Source organism: Myxocyprinus asiaticus, chromosome 7 (genome assembly GCF_019703515.2).
Source record: "Myxocyprinus asiaticus isolate MX2 ecotype Aquarium Trade chromosome 7, UBuf_Myxa_2, whole genome shotgun sequence".
NCBI lineage: Eukaryota > Metazoa > Chordata > Actinopteri > Cypriniformes > Catostomidae > Myxocyprinus > Myxocyprinus asiaticus.
Window position 1 is genome coordinate 39570797 of NC_059350.1, and position 19724 is coordinate 39590520.

General features: G+C 38.4%; 2 protein-coding genes across 7 annotated transcripts in view; one reads left to right on the top strand and one right to left on the bottom strand.

Annotated features, from left to right (window-relative positions):
- The window catches only part of LOC127444126 (calcium uptake protein 3, mitochondrial-like), a 50927-nt gene extending 38303 nt beyond the window's left edge, over positions 1–12624 (bottom strand). For all 6 annotated transcript variants that reach the window (XM_051703340.1, XM_051703339.1, XM_051703338.1 and 3 more), the window contains exons 1-4: positions 12349–12624; positions 9529–9676; positions 7203–7234; positions 6967–7045 (exon numbers count right to left, since the gene is read on the bottom strand). In XM_051703340.1, coding sequence (XP_051559300.1) covers positions 6967–7045; positions 7203–7234; positions 9529–9676; positions 12349–12615 — 526 coding nt within the window. In that variant the 5' untranslated portion in view covers positions 12616–12624. The remainder of the gene's footprint in view (positions 1–6966; positions 7046–7202; positions 7235–9528; positions 9677–12348) is intronic.
- Positions 12625–14279: 1655 nt separating this feature from the next.
- LOC127444135 (fibroblast growth factor 20-like) lies at positions 14280–17554 on the top strand. The gene is made up of 3 exons (XM_051703349.1): positions 14280–15457; positions 15847–15950; positions 16223–17554. Exons 1-3 carry the CDS (start codon positions 15181–15183, stop codon positions 16466–16468), a joined length of 627 nt encoding a protein of 208 aa, XP_051559309.1. The 5' UTR covers positions 14280–15180; the 3' UTR covers positions 16469–17554.
- The last annotated feature ends 2170 nt before the right edge of the window (positions 17555–19724 follow it).

The following is a 19724-nucleotide window of genomic DNA, read 5'->3' on the forward strand; positions in this document are numbered from 1 at the left end:
CACCCAGAAATGCTATAGCAACCACCCAGAACACAACAGCAACAGCATAACAACACCCTGGCAACCACTAACAACACCCTAGTGCTGTGGTGGCAAGCTATTCACTGGTAAACACTACTTACTTACATTTTCTTCAGAAAATGTAAAAATATAGTTAAATTATTAGTGTCATTTGGCACTCTGTTTTAAGGTCTTCATTTTGGTTAGCAGGACAGTATTCTGCCTGGGGAATGTTCGTAATACTGGTCCCAGTGAGAGAATGAGAAAGAGATGAAGTGGAAACAGTGAGAGAGAAAGAGAAAGAGAGAGAGGGAGGAAGAATTAAAAAGTGAACAGAGCTATTCTTAGGAGTGATCACATGAAGTGAAAGCCTCAGGCCCTGGCTTAACTGGTGCTTGACTGGTGCCCACTGTGAGAGAGAGAAGAAGAGATAACTCAGGAGGACAGGGGTGATGAGGAGAATTTAGAATCACACAAAAAGTGAGGTTCTGTAATAAAACAGTTGCATTACAATTTTTATGTCAGAAAGAATGAAAAATATAGGTGTTCTCCAACAGTTTTATTTTTGACTGCCAACTTTTAAAATACTGATATTTTTGCACCTTTGTCCTTTAGAGCTTTCTGTTCAGTATGCATTCATTAAACTGCTTTAATTTGAATGGATGTTTTCTCTGTTAAAAAAAACAAAAAAAAAAAACAAACAAATCTAAATTAAGTAACTGTCACATCACTTATCTATGATAAACACTACATGTATTTGCTTGCAAAAAAATAACAGGGATTTTCAATTTCACTGATCACCATTTTAAATCGCAATGTATGAAAAAACATTAAAATGCGTAGGGTCTAAATACCCTTAATGCCCACAGTTATTTTTGCAAATTAAAGCTTATTTTCAAAACAAGCAAAGAATGCAAACACTTTTAGAAAGAGCAGAAAAAGACTTTCACATGGCATGTCAGATCCAACACACTAGATTATAGACTAGGTTATAGAGTATAAGAGAGTAGTTTAAAATTGAAAACATAGCCCATCCAATCTGGATCAAGGGGCATGCAAATTTTATATGGACAATGCAACTGACCAGTATATGATGTCATGGGGGAGGGCTTCTGGTGTAAATAAATAATCCATCACAAATAACAAATAATATTATATTCAAAGTGTTAAAATATACTGTCTGCTCAATTTCCTGCAATAATAAAATATACAGCTTTAAAATATGTATTCTTTGAATTGAGTCAAGAGGTCATAATGTGACGTTTCGATCTTCTATGATATGATATGTGAAGTGCCCTCTTGTCATACGGATTCGCTGGTCAGAGTTCACCAAACTTGAACCTTCACTACGCAGCGTAGTATGAAATTTCATCACATGAGTTTGCATTTCTGGTCTCCTGCATTCGGATGCACTTAAATGGGAGTGAATGGAGTGCAAAGTGTATTGTGACTAGAGGTAGACCGATATATTGGTTTTACCGATTAAACAGTGCTGATAGTTGCTTTTTTGGAACTATTGGTTATCGCAAAATCTATGCTGATAGTTTTTTATTCCTCATAAATAAACCTTATCTGGTGAAATTCTATACATATATATATCAGCCGCGGCCTGCGCATTTTAAGTCTAGGCCGTCAGTGCGATTCATGCTATTAAGAAAACACAGTTCATGTCCGAAAGCCAGAACCAAGGAGGTCTAATACCAAGAAAAAGCTCTCTAATAATATTTGTGATTTAAATTTTGCTTGCAATAAATTTTGTTTCGTCAGGGTACACGGTTACTTTTGAAATCTTGATCCGACACTGAATGCTCAAGCAGCCTAATTTACACAAAACTCCTGATGTTGCTATAACAATGCAAAAAGCACTTACCAATTTGCTTGAAGTGAAAATCATTCCTCCTTTCCTGTTTAATTAATCAATCACATGATCATGTAGAACATCTCAGGTTTTTAAATCCATAAGGATCTCTTTCTCAATGGCAATACCAGCAGTGATGACAGCTGATTTGTCAGCAAGATCTTGCGTAATTTCAATAAAAGTGTCAGAAAGCGTGAAACAGAGACCCAATAGCAGAGGAACAGTTCAAAGGATTTATTTACAACAATAAACATCAATTTAAACTTGTGCTGGTAAAAACAGGTGAGCCCAACACCAGCTGCAGCTACAAGGAATGCTCCACTGACGATTCGTGGGCGGCGAGGACAGGTGAACAGCAAGCTGGAAGGTGGAAGGTAACCACACTCCCGACACGTGGGCAGAGACAGGCAACCAACAGATACACGAGTCAGCACCAACTAGTCACAGAGCGCAAGGTTAGTTGCTTGACAACACACACATTAGCATAAGCTAGACTACATTCAACACTGAACTACATAAACCACACTGAAAGATCCAGCACCAGACATGACACACGAGGGGATTTAAATAAGCAGGAAACAAACAAGGGGCAGGTGCCACTCACAGTTGAAAATTGTCATGATATGCATTCCCATGGAAACAATCAGGGTTCCTAAATTAATTGTCTTTGTCAGACAAAACCCAACCTGACAAGGTGACAGGACCGTGACATCACCGGAGGGCATACAGTGGTAACTCGCGCATGGCAGTAACCAACAACCGGACCCGTGCGCCCACACAAAGCATGTACACGAAACACATGATAGACAGGGGACGATGATGCCATGGTCCTTGTCAGACAAAACCCAACCTGACAAGGTGACAGGACCGTGACATCACCGGAGAGCTAACAACCAGACCCGTGCACTCACACAAAGAAGGTACACAAAACATGAGACTATAATGCCACAGTCCCATCAGACAGAAACCCAACCTGACAAGGTGACAGGAATGTGACATCAAACTAAAGAAACTGGGACTGGGAACATCAAACTAAAGGAAAAAAAAACCAAGACAAACAGATGAACACTTAAAGAACAGGAAACACAACAAAAATGGAGGGTAGGGAGGGAAACCAGGGAGGGAGTTTAAGGAAAGCAGCGGGGCCTGATGGCCTGGGAGGAGGCCTCAGGACAGAGGCGTCACCGGACAGGGGGCAGCAAACCGGCAGCAGCCGCTAGACAGGGTTCAGTGGGGAGCGGCTCAGGGGGCAGAGCCGTGGACAACTTAGGCGTGGGTGCTGATCAAGACTGCGGAACGGCCTCCGCAGCTGTGAGTAGTGGCAGCTGCAACTGAGGAGCGGCCTCCATGGCTGTGGGCACCGACAGAGGCTGGTGAACGGCCTCCGTGGCTGGGAAGTCCGACATGGACTGGGTAACAGCCTCCATGGCTGTGAGGTCAGGCAGTGGCAGGGGAACAGCCTTTGTGGCTGGGAGCGTTGGCAGCGACTGGGGAACGGCCTCCGTGGCTGGGAGCGCTGGCAGCGACTGGGGAACGGCCTCTGTGGCTGGGAGCCATGGCAGCGACTGGGGAATGGCCTCTGTGGCTGGGAGTGCTGGCAGCATCTGGGGAACAGCCTTCATGGCCGGAAGCGCTGGCAGTGACTGGGGAATGGCCTCTGTGGCCGGGAACGCTACTAGGGAGCAGGATCCCTTCTCCTCCTCCTCTTCCGGACGGCCAGGAGCACTGTATAGAGGCAATCATTGTCCTACATGGCGGTTCCCCAATCAGCAGCCCTTCCGGTGAGGCACAGGATGATGTAAGCCACCTTCATTCTCTCTGACGGGAAAGCAGAGGGCTGTGAAGTCAAGAACAGTGCACATTGTGAACAGAAAGGCGCTATAGGATCCCACCTCACCGGAGTAAACAGCTGGGGGAAGGATGTGAGCCTCTGACTATGACATCACTGGAGGGCACACGGCGGTCACTAACAACCGGACCTGTGCGCTCACACAAAGAAGGTACACAAAACACGAGACAGGACAATAATGCCACGGTCCCGTCAGACAGAAACCCAACCTGGCAAGGTGACAGGACCGTGACAAAAAGTCCCCAGTGTATTTCAGGCTTGTTTTTAGTTAAACATCCCATGTTACGCACAGAGCATTAATTTTCTGGTTATTATTAAAATGTTGGTTGCACAATAAACTGCTTTTGGGATTTTATTCATTTTGGACTATTGTAGCCTTAATGTATGTGCCTATCATAGTAAGGAAAGACTAAGAACTCTGTGATCATTCTATAAATCTTTAAAAACTTTCGGCCGATTAATCGGTTATCGGTCTTTTCCACCACCTTAGTTATCGGCATCGGCAAAATCCACTATCGGTCAACCTCTGATTGAGACCGCCCCTTCAGTCAGAATGAAAACTGGATTGAACATAACAATCAGGAAGTAGTCAATGGTCCAAATCCAAGAGTGGACTGTCTAGTATAAATGCATAATATCTTTGAAGTGAGTTTGAAGTGAGTCAAACACTTAATGAGAACATAAGAGCATCAATATTGTTTATTCACCATTGAAATGGTAAAGATAAACATCAGTGTGTGTGTGTACACTATTATCATTATATTTCTGTAATGTCTGTAATGTAAAATAAGCAAAACATGTGGTTGAAAAGGATGCTTGAGCAGCTGTTTCTGTGAAAGGCATAGTGAGTCAATCTATCTCTGTGTCGGCAGCTCGGCACGAAAGAAGATTTAAAATCCGGGAGCTTGTGATTTCACTGTAAATTCCAAAGACACAAATATGTGACGCTCCACTGCTGGGCACTTAATTAACTGTCACAAATGAATATGTGATGCTTCGTATGAAGCAGTTAACCTCACCTAATACGTTGATATAGTCAGAGATAGCGAGCTACGCTAATTACAATGCACTTTCATAAAATAGATTCCTAGCATTATCTTTCTCACTCAGCAGCCTGATATTACCAGTGATAGTTTATTTACAGTCTATAGATACACACACATTCTAGAAAGCACAATTTTACCTTGATATGTTTCTTCAAATCAGAGGTAGAGTTCTTGAATGCCGATATCTTGACTGGCTTAGAAAAGCAGAGCTGACTTGACACGATCACACAACTGACCTTCTTTGTCTTCACTGCAAAAAGCCCTTTTATGTGCGGCCATTCAGGTGCTGTACTGCTGCATGAGGCATCCTACACATTACATTCCACCTCCATTATTAATAGCAGTTGGCGCCAGGTCTATTACTGCCATTTATGTTTCCTTTGCACGATTTGATTTAACGGGAGTCTCATGAGACTGATTATTCTTTCCCTAGCCAATCACGTTGATGTATTAAAAAAATCAGGACAGGGGTGTAGGAGGTTAAATAGCGGAGTAAAAGTACAGTTAAAATTTACTCAAGTAAAAGTATACAATTTTTAAACTACTTAATAAAGTACAATAAAAATACTTAATTACAGAAACAAGAGTATTTGTAATTCGTTACTTTACACCCTGTCATTATTGTATATATAATAAAACCCCACACTGCCTTGATATGATCCCCAAAATTAAAGATCTAACCCACCTGTTGTTTGAGTAATTTTTGACCTATTTAAGGTTTAAAAAGAGTAAAAAATATAAACTTAATCTTGAATTTGGTTAAAATGCCTTTGGATTCTCCAATTAATATATTAATAAATAAAACAATATATATATATATATATATATATATATATATATATATATATATATATATATATATATATATATATATATATGACATTTTTCTGATACATTTTTATATTTTTGCAATGTTGATTTGGGTGATTACTAAGGCATTGCTTGGTGCTTGCTAGGACATTATTAAATGGTTGCAAGATGGTTGCTTACTGGCCCAAGTGAAAAGAGACCATCCCCAAGTCTCAATGACATCCTGATCCCTAGATATATGTGGGGACCTTTTCAGTGGAAGACTATTTGAGAATTTTTGCAATTTTTTTGTCTGCCAGGCAGATGTTTATATTCTGAAATAAATATTTTTGAATAAAAAACATAATTCTGTATTTGTTTCAAACATATATAATTTTAATGTATTGTAATTATCATCTGTTTCACTCAAAATGAAGGGTTTACTGTATATTTACTATAAAAGAATACTACCACCATTTATGTATAGGTGGCACTCTTTCCAGATAAAATGCTATTTTAAACAGAAGGGTAAGATATTAAAGGGATAGTTCACCCAAAAATGAAAATTCTCTCATCATTTACTCACCCTCATGCCATCCTAGTTGTATATGATTTTCTTCTGCAGAACACAAATGAGGATTTTTAGAAGAATATCATCTCAGCTCTGTAGGTGCATACAATGCAAGTGAATGGTGATCAGGCCTTGGAAGCTCCAAAAAGAAGATCAAGTCAGCATAAATCCATACGACTCAAATGGTTTAATCGATGTCTACTGAAGCAATCCAGTTGTTTTTTTGAGGATAACAGACCAAAATATAATTCATTTTTCTCTGTACATCTTGACATTGCAGTCTCTAGGCACGATCATGATTTCAAGCTCGATTACACTTCCTAGTGCTAGACGCATACGCAAAGCGCTAGATGGCGGTATAGGAAGTGTAATCAAGCTTGAAATCATGACCGCCAAGGAGACTGCTGTCAAGATGTACAGTGAAAAAGGAGTTATATTTTTGTCTCTGCTCATCCAAAACCAATTGGATCACTTCAGCATACATTGATTAAACCACTGGAGTCGCTTAATCACTTGCATTGTATGGACCTACAGAGCTGAGATATTCTTCTAAAAATCTTTGTTTGTGTTCTGCAGAAGAAAGTCATACACATCTTAGATGGCATGAGTAAATGATGAGAGAATTTTAATTTTTGGGTAAGCTAACCCTTTAAGCTTTTTTACATGCTTAAGCTTAACCCTGGTTTAATATATTTTCAATTGTCAAGTATGAAACATTTCCAAAGGTGGGGTTGCTAAGTTGAACAGTGCAAAACTAACCCACATAAAAATTAACCTGGGTTAACAACGTCAAGTGTGAAAAGCTGATATTAACCTTACTAGTTGGGATGATAAGCTAAAATGAAAAATTCACCTCTTTCCCGAAGGTTCCGGAACAACTTGGATGTTCCTTTCCACACTGGTGGAGTGTCGGACAAGATCTTCTCCAGCTCCTACAAAAATTGTAAAAACATGCATGGGAAAAATGACTGATTCTCAGTACAGTATGCTGAAATACAGTCCTATGGATTGTCAATAAATAAATAATTTATCAAATATTGGAACCATCAAATCTACATGACATGCATTATCAATAGATTTACATCAGACCTGTTTGGTGAGGGATCTCCACGGTTTCTTGTCTAAAAAAAGGGAAAAGTCAGCGACACCAACAGAGAGACACACGGAAAGAGAAAAAAATAGAAACAGAAAGTGGGTGGCCAATAAGATAAGATCAGGATGGGGGTCTTCCCATACCCATATGCTCTATGGCACAAGAACACAGCATCTCTGCAGTAAAAATTGTGTTCTTCCTTTATGCCAGTAGGCCCATTTTAGGAGTAACATTACATAATATTTAACAATCAGTCAAAACAAATCTACCTGCATTTTTGCAGTCTTCAAAAACCTGCAGTAAATGTTGCAAACTGCCCACTAAACATCTAAATGTACCTGTGTTTCTCTGAGCACAGCAAGAGAGGAAGTTCTCTGTCAGAGTACTCATGGCAACTAGCCCTATAGAGCTCTGCAGAGATGCTCAGGGTCAGGTTGCCCCACAGGCTTTTCTTCATGCCTCAAGATGACCATAATCAGAAATAATGCAACTTTTTTCCCTCACTTTATCTCTGTTCAGCAGATGCCATATTTCTTTCATGTGTTAAGATATTTTAGACTGATTACATATTCACTGATTACATATCCCACAACAGTAGTACATTAAAATTTCATCATCATCAATACTACAAAATTACTCATAACATACAGCAAGTACAAACATGCAGAATTGCATAAATGGATGTCACATTCCTTTCTTTTCCAAGTTTCATGCCAATTGTATCTACTGTGGAACATTAAGATGTTTATTTTGTCCAGTCATAAGATATTTCCACTTCAAAGCATAATAGAGAATCCATAATAACAATTAAGCTCTTTTGTGGGACTCTGGTATAGCTTTGTTCTGCAAAGACCCATTATGCACTTTTGTTTTTATCCTTTAATAATTAGCTTAGCCATCCATTTATTAGATCAAGGCTTACATGTCATCCAGCATCCAAGATTCCATTTCATCCAAGAGCCTGCTATTTCCAGTCCAAATCAATCTTTTTAGAAGCTTTAACTGAGCTGAGTCTGAAAACAGGAGTCTATACAGAGAATATGCAAGCATCTTTAAAGTCAACATGAAACAGCATTTGCAACCCATTTTATGTCTGTAATGTAACTTATTTCTGAGTTAAACAGGATATTCAACAAGAACAGCAAAAAGTAGGACAGGCCTTTAGTTTATCTACTGAGAATTTATTGGATTGGAGGTGGCTGGAGGGGAGGGGTGTAGAAATATCATTTTAGTGGCAGAGATAGTAATTACATTTTAACCTTGTGCGACCCCGTATCCACATGCATGGACGTTGTATTTTGGCTTTGCTATATGCAACGCAAAATGTAAATTAATTTTAACTGACTGAATACTGTTCACAAGACTCTAGACTGTCATTTAAGGGTTAAACTTCTGGTGCACCGAGTCATGTGACACAACAGAATGGCGTCGATTTCCTTGAAGAGCTTTTACAGACACAAAGCCAACAAAGTGCCTCTGGTAAGAAACCTCTTCAAGTTTTTTCACTGAAACCTGTTTGGGTGTAAAGAATAGCATCTCTAGTTTCGTTTGATATGCCACTTTAAAAAATGTATTCATTTTTCGTATGCCAACGCGCTGATAAACATGATGTCCACACGTGGAAATTGTGACATGAAAAACATGTTAGTTATTTTGAATAACTTTCAACATTAACGCATCTGTGGGTTATTTAGCTTCATTTTTGTTATATTTTATTTTGTTATCACTGTACAATACAGTTCTATTCATTAACAATAAATGCATTCCTATATCTACTGAGCATTTTCACATAGAGAATCAATGGGTTCATCCAAAAGCTGAAACATGTTTCTTTCAGAGGCTTTATATGGAGTTAGAATGAAAATAAGTTGCATTTCGAACTGTTCTGAGACCAGTGCAGACAGACAGCACACTGGAGGTTAAGTCATTCACTATACAGGGAGCAAGGAAGCAAGGGAGCATCCTATAGCTCTCTATGCAGCAAGTGCATTCATGCCTAAAATCTGAACAAAAGTTAAATTAGGCTTCAGATGATGTTTGGACCACTCAACATGTTTGGCAGATATAGGACAATGGTAATAATTTATGATGTTTAATATTATTTTAACATGGTTGGAAGTGATTTGATGATGCTGGCCATTATTTTGAATAAGAATGAATTATACTAATTTCTGATGTAATATCTGTAAAATGAATAACCAACATTCCAGGAAACATAATAAACAATTTGACAAAAAAAAAAAAAAAAAATGTATAGGGTCAATTTTGATTCCATGTTGACTTTAAAGATGACCGATGTAAAATAACACTACGAGCACTCACTGCGGGGCTCACTCATGGTGACTGACTCGATGAAGTTCTGAGGAGTCATGTACAGCTGCCCCTCGTACTCCACCGAGCTGAAGAGACGGAAGCGATGCTCATGAGATGACATGTGCACGTCACTTTCGTCAAAATCAAATGTTTGTGCCTGCAAGAATCAATCACAAACAATGCACAAATGTGTTCAACATACTGTACAAGAATGTATTGCCTTACTTGTGGATTTCAAACCCAGTGCTTCTTTGTCTCTTTAAATCCTATATCTGCATAATACAAGGATTAGCTATGCAGCATATATTTCATCAGTTTTGAATGACTAATGTCACAAATAATAAAGTGAAGCTGTACAATCAGTCATGATGAACAGATAACATCTCTGTGGGACATCAAAGGTAAAGACCCTGTTTTGTCTTTTGAATTGGTGTGACACAATTCACACAAATTCACAATAACTTTTACATTTTTGTCAGTAAAAGCATTGTGGCACAATTGGGTCTAACATAATATGGTGTCATTAAATCACATGGTGAGATACAAAAAAGAATTCACACAAAAATATATAGACTGAATTTAATATATATATATATATATACACTGAAAACAATATTTACAATACTTTAATAACTTTTATTCTGCCAGCCCTGCCAGCCCTGAAAGAGGAAAATATGTCTTCACTGAAATGAGGTAATAGTTCAACAAAGCAGAAAATACCAAAATAGTATGGTTACTTGAAAATAAACTGATGCTTTATATACATTTGGATCATCATGTGCTGTTTTTTTTTTCTGTTTACAAATTGTTATTAATAACTTTGTTTGGATGTTTTATTTATGTTATGAAACAGTATAAGCTTGTAAATCATTATATATATATATATATATATATATATATATATATATATATATATATATATATATATATATATATTAGAATTGTCTCTTTCTGTAATCATTGTCCTATTGAGGGACATAATTTTATTTGATCTAACATTCAAAATAACATAATATATAATTTATTTAAAAGAATAAAAATCTATTATCTATCTATCTATCTATCTATATATATATATATATATATATATATATATATATATATATATAAACATTTAAACCTCCATGGGACAAGTTGTAACTATATGTCACCTTAAGACATCAAAAGAGTCTTGCTTTCCTTTGTAGTTATGTCAACATTAACTGAAAATAATAAAAGAGATGAAAGATTTTGATTTGTTCTGTGTTGTAAAAAACATAAAAACATAGAGTCATAAATGCACCTTAAATATCAAAGGCTTGACATCAGTACTAATGACTGTACATGATCTGTTTTAGTTCAAACATGATGTTGAAGTTGAAAAATTGCTCCTGTAGAAATCTAACTTTTATAGTTGTTTTTTTTTTTTACTTTTTAACTTGTCTGAACGTTTGCATTACTTTAATACTTTAAACTACAAAACAATCAGCAAATAAATAAATTTCTGTGTAGTCATTTGTACAACACAACAGTGTTTTGTCTTTAATATTTTTTTTGCTCAAGATTTTTTTAAATGTAGCCTGCATATTTGAATTTCCTTCACTTGAAAACAAGACATTTAAAAAAAATAAAAATATTATTATTTGTACTGTTTTATCTCAGTGTGCTAAAATAAGTTAAAAATAATTACAGAATTCTTTTTATTTTTTTATTTTATTTTTTTGTGGTAAAACACACGCAACGGATAAAAGAGCTTTTTTTGAACTGTAAAGTTTCTACCCAGTCAAGAAAACATTTAGTTACTAAGAGGAAAAGTCTGACTAAAAAGTCTGGAAGCTCATGGAAACCACACTTGACCATCTACCAAACGAAAAAAAAAAAAAAAAAACATTTAAATGCTCGGGCCAAAAAATTCTGCTCTTTGATATGACAGCTAAACGCTGATATGGTATATAGGTTACTGTTTGACAGGCCGCTATGATGCAGTACAGATAACTGCATAGCTGTTGTAACTAAGCGTAACGCCAGGATATGTGATCTGATACAGTGAGCGTCATTTCAGCACCGTCACTGAGGAGAGCGCCACTCTTCCCTGCAGCATCACCACAGGCTTTAGATGCAAGAAATGCGCACTGTCATAGATGTATGTGTGATCAGCATTTTAATTAGAGAGAGAAATATATATAAATATATATGACTAAATTCTGTTAAATAAATGTTTAAGCACAGAAGATCACAATCCCTCCTCCACGTGAAGTAAAGGCGGCAGTTACACACCCAGAGCCCTTGCCAGGAAAAATCAAGTAGCAAGCAGTGTTAGGGACAGTTCACATTGAACTCGTTTTTACATCTATCCGCGCTGTTTTGAAATGGTTTTCCTTTGTAAACATGCGCTAGACGGACATTTTTGACCGCTGCGCCACGTCTCCCTTTTTCCAGTGTCTCGCGCAGGAGCCTCGCGTTTTTAGACGCAGTGTAAAGTTAGTGGCCGTTCAAAAAAAAAAAAAAAAAAAAAAAAAAAGACGCAGCGCCAGAAATACAGCAGTAGCCTACACGTGTCTTGAGACGCGTTTTTAAAAGTTGAAGTTCTTTTTAACTTGACACGGCGTCTAAAAAACGCAGCGCTCCAGCGCAAGATGCTTAAAAAAAAAAAAAAACAGCAAGAGTTGGCGTCCGTGCAGCCTATGATTACATTTTGAAACAATACCATTCGGTATGAACGGCCAATTAAGAAACGCGTTTCGAGACGCCTGCGCTCGTGGCGCTGTCTATAGCTTTTCTTTAGCGCTAGGACGCGTTCCGTGTGAACACCCTCTTACGTAGTACAGAGAACAATGCAACCAGTCATACCTTCTCCTTGGCGGCTACAGCGGGCAGTGAAGGCAGCAGAGCCCGACAGTCTGTTCGGTTAATATGGGCTATCCTCCCTCTGGATCCGTCCATTTGTGAATAGTAATAATATACAACCGCTCCTCCAGCCACGACGCCTACGGCAACCGCTATTCCTCTGCGCGCGGAATGTTGATCCTTCACCGGACATCGCAAAAGAACATTTCGTTGAGCGTAAGACAACGACAAACTCCTAAATATGACTCCAAGTGTTCGCATAGCGGCCATTATTGTCGGTATGACCGAATTTATGCAAGAACCGAATTCTCATTCATTCCTCGCGAGATGTGCGGGTCTCTCACTGGGATTGACAGGACCGAGCAGCACCCTTTCAAAATTTCACCATAGTAACCATAGTTTGCATACGGTAACTTGATATAGGCTAGCTAATATCACGTTGCCAGTTTATCGTGATAACAATTACTGTGGTAGTATTTATGCGGAAACCATGGCATTCTGGAGAGGTCCATAAGTAACTCTGATATATTAGCAATAACCTATGGAAAATGATCATTCTTTTTACGCATTAATATTCGAAAAATATCTGTATCTGTATATCCACTAAACATTATTATTATTTTTTTTCATTGTTTCCTCAACTTCATTCCTTTTAAATTGTCCTTTAACAATATGTTGTTATCTATACTCACACATAGTTCAAAACTGATGGTGAGATTGCGCAAATCACAGTTTAGCCACATGCTTTGTACAGTCATTGAAGTCCAATAAAAACTGCACATCTGCTTTGTAGTGCACCTCCAAAGTCTGATCAGAGCTTTTATGATGCTTTTATGACACAAGCAATTATTCCAAACTCTGACTTGCTTTAGGTTTACCCAGCAAACTGTCAATGTCACCTCGAAATCTGGCACATAACTGACATCTCTTTTGTAAGTGATCGATCCAGTGCGCCTGTGGATTGATCCTGCTCGAGCTGGCAACATTGATTTTGGTTTAAGTTATTTATTTTTTTTGGAGATCATAAATACTAATGAGCTAAGGGGAACTATGTGGGAGAACGTGTCCCTTGAGAAAGCCGTTGATAAATCACCTAGCTAGTGACCATATCCTCCTGAGACATAGCAATTCTTATAATATATAGCTATTCTTATAATATTCTTGGAAACATAGAAAGTAATAAAAATGAATTGAGTTCTCAATTTACGCACACAGCCAGATGGGTGCGTTTCCTATTTTAAACTGATACCAGATCAAATACTTTCATGTAGACTACTTCGAGGCAAGTTCTTAGCTGTTGGGCTGGGAAATTTCTATATTAATCACTCGTAGTATCAACGATTTGGCATCAAACAGGTCTAGCTTCCTTTGTGTTAATGGCCCTTTCTTTTGTGCGTAATGAAGAAACGCTAACTCTACATTTAGCATCTTTGATCTCTGATATCTTTGATACTATATTTCAAGCCCTGTTATGCTGGATGTGTTCAAAGGCACATTGACATCAATCAGAGTTGACAGTGCACTGATGGCGTTTGCAAAAAATGTGCAGGTTGTTTGGACTTTACTGTCTTTTTTCTTTTAAAGAATTCATTGAACGGTCATATAAATATACACCTGCGTGGAACGTTATGCAGTCAAGGGAAAGTTTAAAACCAAGGTAAAAAAATGGATGGGTGACATAAAATACTTTTCTGAGATGTGACATGGTATAATACATCAAAAACTATTTTAAACAGCATTTTGCTAATTATTTTATAATATTACGCATTCCGCTTTAATGACTATAACTGAGAGATACCAAGAACCACAGGACCATTCTCAAAAAAAAAAAAAAAAAAAAACATGATTAAAGACGGTAAAAATCTTATATCATCTAAAATATACACTTTACCTTATACATTCACATATATTCAAATACAGTCCTGACATTGATTTAAAAGGCACCAACTACCCAAATCATGAACATGCCTCTTACGTTTTGGCACCAACTACAGAGAATAATGCACACACACATATATGCAAATACACCTTGAAGACTTCTACCTCTTCCACTCTTTCTCCCGTTCTCTATCGAGCACCGCCCCCTCTCTTTTCCTTTTTTCCCTCCTTGGCTTCCACCTGCTTCACACTAGAGATTCGCCAGAGCGTCAGTACGCGTAAACCCTCGGGAACTGAACGAATCGGTATAAAGTGCGCATCCCTCTTCTCTATTCAACTGCACTTTCTTTCTACGCGTTTATAAGATCATCGTCTCCACACTGATCTCGTGTCTTTCCCACAATGTTTCTTTCTGAACTTTAATCATAATTCATCGATGGAATAAACGCGGGGATGAAGATGAAACCGAACCTCAGAGAAGACAGAAGAAGAGGATCAAACGATCAAGGAGTTACGTTTCAAACAGTCATCTATAAAGGTCTTCATTAGCATTTGTCAAGAGGGCATTTACATAAGGGGCATATTTAGGCTGGTGTCTCAGAGCAGAGCCAGTCACATCCAGCACGCTGAGAGCACCCCAGAGGAGCCGCAAATACGCTTGTGTGTGTTTTGGAGTGCGTAAGACAGAGTGTCTTGGATACAGAGGGGACCGGAGCAGAGGGGAGTAGCCTGGAAGGTCGAGAGAGCATGTGCTAAACCGATAGATAGATTGAGAGAGAGAGAGAGAGAGAGAGAGAGAGAGAGAGCGAGAGAGAGAGAGAGAGAGATAATCGGATGTAAACACGAACTGACTGGAAAGCTGCAACCAGTTACTGCGCAAAACAGTAGGGAAAGCGAAACCACAGGGATTCTCCACACGGTAACTTTTGTTTCAGCGGGTGTTTTTGAGTGGCAGTAATGGGTGCAGTCGGTGAGGTGGTTGGCAGCTTCTCTCACGGCTTGGAGAGCTTTGCGCATGGGTCTCATTTCGTCCTCACTCCCCCAGGGGACTCCGGCGCTCTGATGAACGAGCACCTCGTCTCCGCCGAGCGCCTGTCACGCAGCACTTCACCGGACCTGACGCATCTCAAAGGGATACTACGCCGACGGCAGCTCTACTGCAGAACCGGCTACCACCTTGAAATATTACCGGACGGTGTGGTGCAAGGCACGAGAAAAGACCACAGCCGATTTGGTAAGTATTATTTATTGTTGTTTTATTATTATAGGCAACACTTTACAGTGCCCATATTATTCATATGAATGACCATGGTTGTAATAATAGTAACAATACATAACTGCAAGCACATGTATTTCATTAGTACCTACTATGTAGTACTTGTGTAATTACACTGTAATATAAAATTACAAATTATTAATATGGTATTATTATATTAGTATTGTCCTACAGTAGCTGTCACACTTTTATATTCTAACATTATAATAGAAGACACAGTGATTAACTGTGCAAGATGTCATGAATTAAGTATAGATGTCACTTTTGCAGGTGCATGTGTGTGATATATCACATTGCTTGTCCCTCTCTCTCTCAACTGGGAACTAACAGCTGTGCTTTTCTCACAGGTATATTGGAATTCATTAGCCTCGCTGTGGGGATGGTGAGCATCCGTGGAGTGGATAGCGGATTATATCTGGGAATGAACAGCAAGGGCGAACTGTATGGATCTGTAAGTATTCATATGTACAGTAGCAATGCACAAATGCATCTAAATCATAAGACTATAGTAGGTCTCTGTTACAAAGGGCCAAATGCATATTCTGATGTTGTGATTGTGATTAATGCTATAATTATTTTCATTCATAGCCTGCCTTTGTTAAATTGAGAGTGTGATTTATGGAACAGTTCAAATGTAATTTCAAATAGCCTTTGGACACAGTTTATCCTTTTGTTTGAACGTATTATGCAGTGTGGTTAACTCCTACCTCCCTTCTCCTATAGGAAAAACTGACAGCAGAGTGTGTGTTTAGGGAGCAGTTTGAGGAAAACTGGTACAACACCTACTCCTCTAACCTCTATCGGCACGGCGAGCGAGGATCTCACTATTATGTAGCCCTCAACAAAGACGGAACATCTCGTGATGGAGCTCGATCTCGGAGGCACCAGCGCTTCACACATTTCTTGCCACGGCCTGTGGACCCGGAACGTGTTCCTGAGCTTTACAAGGAGATACTGGGTCACAGCTGAAACCACTGGACCTCAAACTCGAAACCGATAAAAAGCACCTGCATGCTCTTATTCCCCCGGAGTCTGCTGAGATATTTGCAGCCAGCAGGGCTGACCTGTCTCAGCGAGACAGCAGAGAAGCCGGGGGAAGAGGTCCTCTGCTGCAGCCAAGGTTGGAGCACTTGCAGGAGATGGAAAGCCGTTGAACAGAGCGTTTGAGGCATCGGGAACAAACTGTCTGGACACTGGATTGTTCCTGAAGAGTTTGACACTGTATTGGATCCAGTTACCTTCTGTACGGGCACAGGGGATTTGGGATTAGGAGAGAGTGAGATTTCCACTGGCGGGCTGCTTGCCAGAGAATGATGGACAACTACTCTACTACTTAAAATTCTAGAAGGCTTCTGAAGGAATTCTGCGTTATGCTTTTGAGATTTCATACTCTACCAAACACTGGCATGAACAAACAGGAGACATAAACCTCCTACAAAACATTTCTCTTTTGGTCCTTTAATTTATGTTTTTTAAAGATAATTTATTTTATATATTTATTTATTTTCAAAGTATATTTTTTACAAGAATATATGCAAGATGTAACAGGATGCCACGAGAGCTATATTTTCTACCACTATAGACTGACAGTGATTTCTAAAAATAGAACTACTGAAGAAAGTATTTTCTTATGAGTTGTTAATTTTCTGTTGTATCCGATTTTTTTTAATGTGGTAAGACATGCTTGTCTCCCCATGTTTGTTTATCTCTCATGTCATTAAACCAGATCCTTAAGAGCCCGAGAATGTTCCAGAATTCACTGAGGAATTAAACAGTTCAATGATTTCACTTTGTTGTATATGTCCTTTCAGTAGACCATAACCTGTCAAAGGTGAATAGTTATTAATTTCTATTTAGAGAAGGGGGAAACAGATTGACTTTTAAGGAAATGTAAGCAGGAAGTGTAGGTGTCAATAGTTGGTTGATTCTCATTGATCCTATTGTGGTAGAATGAAATGATGTTTTGTTCCTAATTTGAATGGTGTTTTAATGACTTGAAAGCCTAAATAGTTATCCTAATCCACCTGTTCTCTTAAGGTCCTTTTCCTAGCTCAAATAAATACAAACCATTTAAGTCTCCGGTTGAAACTTCATTATTTTTCCCTAATCTTATGAGAATTGATTATAAAATAATTTCAGCTTGATAATTTAAATATAAAACATGGTTAAATGCTACAAATTTTCACATGCTAACATTTTCTGATTTGTGTATAAACTGTACAGACTAATAGTACTGTGAATTTGGCACAGGTCTAAAGTTCTGCAGCTAAAATTGGTCTTTACTTACTGATATTTGAAGTACTGCCCCCAGTGGCCAAAACTGGTTCATCCAGGTTCCGGATTAAATGTCCACAGAGTGACACCAAAAGCGAGTTGTATTTTTAATTGTAAATGATGTAATACAGTCAAAAAGAATGCATATTTTATAAACACTACCCCCTAACCCAAACCCCAACCCTAACCATCAGTGGAGTGAAAATATAATTTTAGAACGAAAATGCAGCCTCAGAATTGCACTCACTATTATTTATGTGAACGTGATTACTTCCTGGTTTCCATGGGACCAGAACTAATATCTTAGAGGTTGCTTGTGCAACGCACCAACAGTAGCACTAGAAGAAAATGTGATCATGTATGATTGATGCAAAAATTTTTGATGGTGAATGATGCTTTTCAGTAATTCGGCAGAATGGGGTTGATTTCAGGGTACATTAACTTTCAGAAGCAACATGTCAATTTCCTGTTTGATTATGTTGCACTATATACTCATGCCGTTGTCTATTTGGATTTGTTTTATTGTATTTTTCTACAGTGTGTTCGGGGTCAAATTGACCTTAAAACAGCAGCAGCAGCATTATTATGTTGGATAACAGCCACATTTCTGAAAAACTGCATACTTACTTTCTGATAAAACATATGGATTTTTTCTTAAAAAATATCAGTCTACTGGGATTTGACAAGGTCAGAGGAACATATAAAAACCTACAGAATTTAAAAAGACAATAAGATTCAAAATTACTATTATTATTTGTACACATACAGCATTGGGATCTCTAGGACATCAAACATAAATAATTTAAAGTGTATGAGGGTTAAACAGGGATAAATTTGCATTTCATTCTTCAAGATCTTTCCATTTCTCTCTCTCATCCAGTTCCGAGCTCTCTCAAACACCCTGCTGTTAAAAAGGCTGCACAATGTGAACATTAAAACACAATGACCTAAAAACTATTTCCCCTCCATTTCTCTCCCTACAGCAACCTTCTCAAGTGACACCTTGGCCTACAACTCTGGCCTGCGGGAAGCCCTCCACAAAGTGACCTTTTATTTTGCTAAGTGGCTTTTGGAAACCATGTACCAGGATTCCTAAAAGCGCTCAATGGGTAGAGAAACTCATTCTGGGATGGTGGCCCTGCTATGGTATATACATCTACTGAACCAGTGCAGGTCAAAGTGTTCTATGGAAGTATGAGGTCATTTCAAGACAGACATTTGCTCTCCAAATTCACTATATTTTAGTATATTATAGTATGAATTTGATGAACTTCTTGACCATTGATGAATAGTGTTCTGTAGGCAGTTTTACAGTTTACATACATTCCCGACATACATCCGCCATGTTGGCATTGTCCTTTGACCCTTGTGTTCTTTCACCTATCACGCAACAACTGTGAAAGCAATTTACTTGGACGTTCTTAAACAAGTACAATTGAACCATTTAAATTCACAAGGAACAACATTCTTGGTTGTTCCATCACTTACGCTTGATCACTTGAAAAGAGCCCACAGTTCTCTGGCATTTTATTTGCAAAATTTCAAAACTGACAGCTGGGATATGGGATAACAAAGTGTCCACTGGTTGCACACAGAATCTCAGCAGACGCAGTACATCATATGAGTATTGTTTGCCAGCTACAGTTGTGCTCAAAAATTTGCATACCCTGGCAGAAATTGTGAAATTTTGGTATTGATTTTGAAAATATGGCTGAGCATGCAAAAAAAAAAAGAAGAAAACTCTTTTATTTAAGGATAGTGATCATATGAAGCCATTTATTATCACATAGTTGTTTGGCTCCTTTTTAAATCATAATGATAACAGAAATCACCCAAATGGCCCTGATCAAAAGTTTACATACCCTTGAATGTTTGGCCTTGTTACAGACACACAAGGTGACACACATAGGTTTAAATGGCAATTAAAGGTTAATTTCCCACACCTGTGGCT

Bases quoted from the DNA above. Each gene is read 5' to 3' on its own strand.
- LOC127444135 (XM_051703349.1), top strand. From the start codon at position 15,181: ATGGGTGCAGTCGGTGAGGTGGTTGGCAGCTTCTCTCACGGCTTGGAG. The intron at 15,458-15,846 runs GTAAGTATTATT...CTTTTCTCACAG, and splicing joins AAAAGACCACAGCCGATTTG to GTATATTGGAATTCATTAGC. The intron at 15,951-16,222 runs GTAAGTATTCAT...CTTCTCCTATAG, and splicing joins AGGGCGAACTGTATGGATCT to GAAAAACTGACAGCAGAGTG.